The sequence below is a fragment of the Atta cephalotes genome (genome assembly GCF_000143395.1).
Source record: "Atta cephalotes unplaced genomic scaffold scaffold00039, whole genome shotgun sequence".
In the NCBI taxonomy this organism is placed as follows: Eukaryota; Metazoa; Arthropoda; class Insecta; order Hymenoptera; family Formicidae; genus Atta; species Atta cephalotes.
The window spans coordinates 300,596-309,514 of NW_012130103.1; the positions used below are offsets into that span (position 1 = coordinate 300,596).

At 32.9% G+C, this 8,919-nt stretch overlaps 1 protein-coding gene across 1 annotated transcript in view; it reads left to right on the plus strand.

The window, feature by feature from the left end:
- The first annotated feature begins 6,596 nt into the window (after window positions 1–6,596).
- LOC105621981 (protein kinase C-like) overlaps window positions 6,597–8,919 on the plus strand; it is a 12,250-nt gene continuing 9,927 nt past the window's right edge. Inside the window, 1 exon segment of the mRNA XM_012203412.1 lies at window positions 6,597–6,935. Within this exon segment, the coding sequence (XP_012058802.1) occupies window positions 6,597–6,935 (339 nt within the window).

Here is an 8,919-nt window from a genome sequence, read left to right on the forward strand (position 1 = left end):
ATATATATATATATATATATATATATATATATATATATATATAAAGCATATTAAGCAAGATACAAAATAAATGACATGAAAACAGAAAAAAACTGTCTGCCAGATTCGTATAGTGTGATAATTGCGTAATTAAAGATAAGTTGGATGCTATTATCATTAAAAATAAATAACCGATTGGTTATAAATAGCCCATTGGTAGAAGACTAACTCGATAAACTCGGGTACCGTTACTTTACGGGATTTTGGTGTCGGGTCATTATCAGATACCGATGCAGTCTGGTTTCATTGAAAAAAATAGTAAACAAACGATAGTGGATCAACGCTGTTATTATTCTTTCTAATTGGAGACTATATGGCTTTATATTACTTTAAACGATCTCCGCCGTCCCAGCTGTGAATTACGTTTCAAGATGAATGATCATCGGTAGTGTATTGCGACTTGACGGCGGAAGAATTCGCAGAAAAAAAATAATAGAAAAATTAAAGCGAAATAAGATCCGTGATAGTTGAAATAAGCATCGCGGTTGTCACCGTTGGTATAAAAGATTTCATGGTGATTGCTATTGAAGTAAATATTTCTATTATTACCGTTAATACACTGTAATAGTCGCACTCAGAAAAAAAGTTACTTCGATTTAAAGAAATTTTTTTTGCTACACGGTAAAATAAAAAATTCTTTGATGAAAAATTTCTTTGTGAAAAAGTTTTTTAATTTAAACATTATTCCTTTAAATCAAATAAATTTTATTTGATTTTAAAAAATTATGTTATTCAATCCAAGAAATCATGATTTGAATGTCATTTCTTGGATTTAAACATAATTTTTTTTAATCAAATAAATTTTGATTTTAAAAAATAATATTTAAATTAAAACATTTTGTCACAAATCAAAGAAATTTTTTTTAACTTGTATAGCAAAGAAAATTTCTTTAAATCGGAACAACCTTTTCTCTGAGTGAAATAACATTATAGTTATCGCCGTTGATATAAAGATTTCATGATGGTTGCCATTGAAATAAATATTACAGTCATTGTCGTTGATAAAGAGATTTCATGCTGGTTGCTATTGAAATGAGTATTGCGGTTGCTGCCGTTGATATAGAGTATATGATAATTGCGAGGGAATATAAATGCAAGGAATAAACTGCAAGGAATCGAAATATGTTCATATTTTGCAAATAAAACTGGTAAGTTTCTTACACATAGTAATGTGTCAATAACACATAAATCGCCTATGTAAGTGCTATTTTCAATATGACTAATCGTCTTTAGGATCCTCTTAAGAGATATTCTTCTCTAAAACATAGGACATCTTCTGTCTTTTGAACGTCCTTTGAAGAATGCTGGGAAGCTATAGAAAAAGGGACTATCGGGGATTATAATCGGCGGGGATGATGGAGAGCTCTCTTTAAATTGATTCGTTTTGCTTATTTGAAAATCTACTTTCTTACTTCAAACAGAATGTACTATAGTTAGTTTCTGTGACGAAAACGGGATAATTTGCATTAAAAAAACATTATCATTCCTATGTATATACATTCGCATAATTAATAAACAATAGCCAAATAAATCGGATTTTATGTTACAATTAAATAAATAATAAAAAACTTTAATTAATCCGTAGAATGTATGAAAATTATTAAAAATACGTATCCGGATGGAAAGTTTAAGCGAGAGAGGCGAGTTTCTCCGTTTGTTGGCATCAGAAACTTCGTATAAATCGACAGAGTTGTTAGGAGCGCAGGAAGTTATTAGAGATATTCTGAACAACGGCGTCGTCTCCCCACTTTGCCGCCGCGAAACATCATTGGTCAATGGGCGGGAGCTTCTTGCCGCAAGTAAGAACCTGCTAGCGCTCTTATTGGTTGACGCTTGGAAGCTATCCGTGTGTTCTCTCTGCCGTGTGGTGGGGCATAGTAAGAGGGGTTCCGCTGCTACGGCGACCTCTTCGCTCGACATGTTTTCCTATTATCGGCGCGATTTTCGAGCTTTTAACGAAACGCGCTCGTCAGTTCTATCTACGTTACCTATTTCCTCTTTGTCCAATATACTTTTCTAGTTACTTTGACTTGTTTTCTGATCATTATTGAGACTGATTTCGACCTTCGTTCGTCAAAATAAAATCTTCTTATAACTAATTGTAGTTTTTTAATAAATTTAATATATGTATAATTTTTGTGAAATCTTAAATGACGCATATTTCAATCGTTGCGTTATATCTATTGTCTCATTATACGTATCTATATTTCAATATTATAATTAGATTTTATTTTATTTTTTAATAACTGTTTCACATTAGAACAACACATTAGAACAATGAGATAATGGTTTCATTTTCTGTAATGCATTTGTGTTTCAGAAATTTACTATATGATTATTTCTGATTATTTCTCTATTTCCTTAAAAAGATAAAAAAAAGGCGTTAAGAAAAATGCCTCGAACAAAACCTAAGTATCTAACTCAATTAATAGTAGTAGTAGTAGTTCTATTGTAATTTCTCTTCAAGAATCTTATCATATCTTTATTATATAAAGATTTTTTTATTCTAAGCGAAGTAATAATAATTTATTTCTCTGTCAAAATTATTACTCCTGCTACAAAAGAGTTAATGTATCAAATAAAAAATTAAAACCCAGAAGCTACAATTTAACTAAACAAGATAAATCTTATTAAATTAGTAAAATAAAGAATCCATATTTACTTCTATAACTTTTTGCGGTAACTTGAATAGATAATGTAATGCAATTGTATTCTTTATTTTATTTGGCATGAGATTTAAGTTGGCGTCAGTTGTTAATATCAAGTATTTTATACGAATGATACAAATCATTAAAGTTGACATTATTTATTTAATTTGTATCCGAATTACATAGGATTTAACTTCGCGCCAATTGTTTCCAAATCTTTTTTACGAACATAAAATTATGTGGAATTTAACTTGACACCAACTTAGTATGATTTTTACATTTATGATTAGAATGATCTGAAATTTATGATTGGGTAGCTAGTATGATGATGATTAAATAGTTTTTTTTTACAAAATTGTTCACATGAGGTGTTTCTGACATCCTAACTTTACATCTCAATTTTTAATATCTCCCTGATGATCTACAATAAAGATTAATAATATTCAAAGTAACAAAAAGTCACAACACGTCAATTTTTTGTTAAAAAAAAATATTTATATTACGTAATATTTATTTAAAATATTACGTACATTACTGGTTATTATTATGTATATTTGTAATACAAAGTTATTACAAATTAATAATCGCTTATTATAAAATAATTGAAATATTTTAAACTTGACAGATATTTATGAGTTATATATTTATGAGCTGCATAACGAATCTATAAAGAAATAAAGCAACAACCGTACAATAAGCCGTTTGACTCTAAATCGTGAAAGCTTTTGTTTTTTTGCACGTGACAATACAAATCAGAGTTCTTATTGGAAATCGTTCGTCGTTCATCTCACATCCTAGTGTGCAATCGGCATAAGATTGATATTTGTAAATCGGTTCTTATTTTAAGATCATCTTAAGTAGAATCTTAAGAGTAATGTCTTAAGATGCTAATACGGCTTTCTGATTGATGATATTTTAAAACTGTACTTAAGACGATCTTAAATATAAGAGCCAACTAATACAGACAGAGAGAAACCTGAATCTCTATTAATTTAATAGATTTTAGTTATTTTAATGATTTCCGTAATTTATTTCTGTCAAGAGCATCACAAAAAAATGAATATATTGTGTAGTTTACATTCACTTCTTCAGAAGGTAATAGTGCGCGGGAGCATATTTTGCACTTATAGGAAAAATCAGATCCTTTGTCAAATTTTTCTGATTTTCCAAAATGTTGAATATTTCATAAATCAATGCGATGTTACAAACGCTTTGAAGCGTTTTTTAATTGATCAGTTTGTAAAATTCTTTCTTCTAATTGGTCCATCAAAAATGCTTGAAAGCATTTATAGCGAGACTTTGACCACAGCCTTATTCTATGATTTCATAACAATTGACATAAACAAAATTCGATGCTCCGCTTTATAGGCGTATGTGTACGACGCAATGCAACCATTGAAGTCACGTATTACCAGTCATTTATCACTAGTTGAGCATGTAGTTAACTGCGCGAAAAATCTGTATATTGAAACGCGATTATGCTTTATAAACAATTAGAAATTATCTATCAGTTATGAGAATAATTAACCCTTCCGATCAACCTATACCAATCTATAAATGTATGAGTATTTATCGAAACGGATTTCGCACTGACTGTATTCTTGTATACTTATTTTGTGTATTCGTTATATATTGACATTGACGTGTCAAACAGGAATTATCATCTCCCAATGAGACGTTTATGAATTAAGTAAAATTGTTTCTTTCAAGATTTTTGTATTGTAATCTGGTAGCTTTTATTAGCACGGACACACTTTACATCCATTTTACGATTTTATCGATAGTTTTACAAATAGACATGATATCTAGTTCTCATATTGCAATGGACATATAAGCGCGCGTTACACGAATAAGGTCTGGAGATTGATTCTGTATCTCGAAATGAGGTGAAAATTATAAAAGTGAATTTACTAGAATACTGATTATTTCATTGGTCAACACCTAATAAATTTGCTCGCTTTTGTAATTTTTATCTTGTTTGTAGAATACAGAATCGACCCCCTGAATAACTATTCTAGGTTTCTCTCTAGCATAATGTATAATAATGATCGCAGCACAGCTTGCATTAAGCCCATGGCACATACAAAAACGTAAGATTGTAAGACGTAATCAATAAGCGAATTGCCCAATCACAGTAGAGAGGCCAGTAGTGAATCCAATCTTATGATTTCCTTACTGATTACGGCCTTACGTTTTTGTATGTGCCATAAGCTTTAACGCATAATGCTTAATGCATAAAGAAATTTAATCAATCGAAATTCTTCTTTTTCAATTCTTCTTTTCGGAATCGGAGGAAAGATTCTGAAGCCTGTCGCATATGAAATACATAACAGAGCATAAGTAACAGAACATAAGATCGCTGGACCAATGAGCATTCAGCATAATCTATTGATTTACATAAAATGCTTATGCTTATGCTTTGTTATGCATTTCATATGCAACAGGCTTGAAGATCGCGGCACAGACTTTGCATAATGCATAATGCTATACATAAGGAAATCAACCAATCGAAATTCTTCTTTTCCATGGAATGGGTGGAAAGATTGGGTGCATACAATACTACGATACAATACCGCTCACTGAGCGCTCAGTGAACTCTTGCATCCGATTGGCATATTCCATTAGATCTACAAATATAGACCAAACAGGTACAAGTCACAAAAGTTCACTGAGCACTAAGGCTGTGATCAAAGTCTCGCTACAAATGCTTTGAAGTATTTGATGGACCAATTAAAAGAAAGAATTTTACAAACTGACCAATTAAAAAACTCTTCAAAGCGTTTGCAACATCGTGTTGATCATACTCTAAATGAGCAGTAGTGCTTCTGGATGCACCTTTGTAACTTTGAGAAAAACATTCGAACAGACCGGGCATTAATGACTAAAAACGAAATCGAACAAACTTCTCCATCATCTCTATGAAGAGACCGTCGGTACAGTCGGTAGTCGGTACAGTATTAAGCCATTCTCCCGGAACTGTCTGTGGTTGGCCTGGAATGTAGTCGACGTTCGTTAAGTGCGGAACGTAAATAAGCAATCGAACGGTCCTCGATTCCATTCGGGTCAGTACAAGACAAGATATCCTAAACGAAGAATCCTAAGCGAAGAATCGCTTCGTTTCACCCACCCATGGATACGTCTACGTTATTTCGTGACTGCCGTTAGTACGGGGAGCACCGCGCGCGCAGCTCGCCCAATTAAAGTGTCGCCGATTTTCTCGAAACAGTGACAGGGAATACGAGGAAGGAGTAGTACACGCAGGAAGAGAGGAATGGGTATCAGGGGGACAAGAAGAAGACGAGGGCAGGCCCTGTACTCGTGTCCCGCACTCGTCTTCCTTGGCACGTCGTCTTCATCGTCGCTGTCGTCAGACCGTCGTACCGTCGTGCTGCGATCAGGAAGGGAAGAAGCGGCGAACAAGCCGCGCTGCACGTTCCTGTTATGCACGCAAAGCAAGCGCCCAGCGGAGTGTTCATAATTCCACCGCGTTCGTTAGTACCCGTGGTGGAGGAGGAAAGGGAAAGGGCAACCTGGGCTACCTGGGCGACGAGGCGGAGGAGGTGGAGGAGGCATAGGCGTAGGAGAACGTTTGACACTGTGGTAGTGGGAGAGCGCCCGGATGGATTGAGGCGCAGGAGAGGGTAAAAAGCGTGGGCGCGCGATTTTCTATATATGCGCGTTCACCACGAGAGCCCAGACTGCCGAGAGGTGATACCTGTTTAGTTCGATCTGTCGAAGAATACAGGCATCCATCCTGCAAATCAACCAATTACTGCCTCTTTCTCTCTCTCTCTCTCCCTTTCTCTCTCTCGCTTTCTATATCTATCTTCTTTTTTTTCTTTCTGTCTCTACCTCTGCCTCTGCAGATCATACGAAATCGTTTGTCGATTTCGTTCAAAAATCGTCACAATGTTCTCGGGCAAGGTACAGATTGAAATCTGCGAAGCCAGAAGTTTACGCGCGACTGACAAACAGAAGCAATTTTGGAAGGAAAATGAGGAACCCTCATTGGATCCGTACGTGCAATTGCACGTGGACGAGATTAAATTGGCCCGTACTAGCACCAAGCTGAGGACCTCAGATCCAGTGTGGCATGAAATCTTCACCCACAAAGTACGGAAGGCGACTGAACTAGGTCTCACCATCTTCCACGATGCGGTGTTACCGCCGGATTATTTCATCGCCAATTGTGTCATTCCGTTCACCCTACTTATCAAAAACTTACACGATGGGATCAGCGACTTCTGGGTAAGTTTCGCCCCGTCTGTATTCTTGATCCTCTAACAAGAACCTGAACCTGAATCACGCGCGTGCATGTGCGTCATGTTGCACGCGTGTGTTGACAGGTCGTATTAACCCTCATCGTACGGGGGTATGAAGTATTCAGAGCGTTTAAAAATCGTGCAGGATTTGTAGAAACCAGAAAGTGAGGGGACTGAATGTGGAAGAGGAAAAAAGTTAAGTGTTACTTTTCCCTATCTAGCGTCATCAGTTTGTGTGAAAAAGCTGTAGTGATGATCCGTTTTTTTTCCATATTCTATATACAGGAATGTAATATTCTATACATAGAATATATTGTATTCTATAAATATCATGCGCTATCTTTCGTGCAATTTGGAAAAAATATACTTACTTAGGAATGTCTTTTTTTATTCACATGTACGACTTCAATTATTCCTTTAATTCTTCTTTATTTTTATCTCTATGAATACTGAAAATTTTTTTTAGTAAAACAATCTTGTAATTTAAAAATAAATATTTTATTTGCTTGGGAATGTTTTTACACTTTTTAAATTTAAATATATTCAACTATTTATTCCTTTAATTCTTTTAATTTTATTTCTATTTTAAGTATAATCAATAATAATTTAAAGAAAAGTGTTTTCGTGATTGTTCAAATGAAAAATTCATTTTTGTTTATTGTTAAATATTATTTACAATTTATATATATATATATGTATATATATATACACAATTTTCGGCGATTCTACTTATATGAGACTCTTCTTTAGATCTTATAAAATAAAGATTTTACACAGTTATTTTAATCGATGCATTTTATTGAAAATTAAAAATACTTGAACTCGACAGGATACGTTATACTCCCGCGCGGTAACGACGGAAGTAAAAATACGTGCGGTAACTGAGGGCTATTGAATCTGTTTTTTAGAGCTGAACTAGATACATACGCTCTTTGCACTTAAAATTAAATAAGTATATATTTGATATTTGACAAAAGCAAAAAGAGTTTTAGTGTAGTACAATTCAACTATAAAAACAAACCTGTTGATATCATCGTTGGTCCTCTATTCTTTCTTCATAATATTGGAATTTATATTATAACAAAAATTATTATTGATCGTAATCATGACTCATTGATCTGTTTTATTTTACATTTATTAATTTTTAAAATTTTTATTTAAATTAAGCTAAAGATACTCTCCGAATTATAAATATCAAACATACGAATAATATTTTACACATATTGATTCACACTCTGAGAAAAATATTTTTAATTTTAATCAAATTTTATTTGAATAGTGCCAATTAAACATTCACTTATAGAAAATAAATGTTTACTTAATAAAAAGAAATTAAGTTAAATTAATGATTTATTGCACCAAATAAAATATATCTTTATATTTAATAAATATTTAATTGAAACTATTCGAACAAATGATTTATTAAAATTTTTATCTTTTTTCAATGCATTGAAAGGACAAGGGAGATTGAGAGTTGAAGATTAGAACCCGATCAATCAAATAATTTTAATTCGTTTTGTTTTAATTAAATTCTAATCTTCAATTCACGATCTTCAATACACTTAAAGAGTTTAAGTCGATGTAAATTAGATATGTGTAGGAATAAAAAAAACAATTGCAAATTTTTCTTGATAATTTGACTTAAAACAGAAATATATTGCTAATTATGTAATTTTATATATAAAAATGAAATTTATATAAATGAAATCACTATATTCTTTAATATTTTCTTACTCTTTACATAAAATTACTCTAAATAAAATAGAGTGTATAAATGCTATTTTTATTTATTGCTGAGAAAGATTAAATTACCAACAAAACCTTGAATTTTGTTCTATACTATATAAATGTGCATCTCGCACATTTTATAGTTTTTATACTTATTTTATAATTGTATGTATGTGTATGTGTGTGCGTGCGTGCGTGCGTGCGTGCGTGCGTGCGTGCGTGTGCGTGCGTGTGTGTGCGTG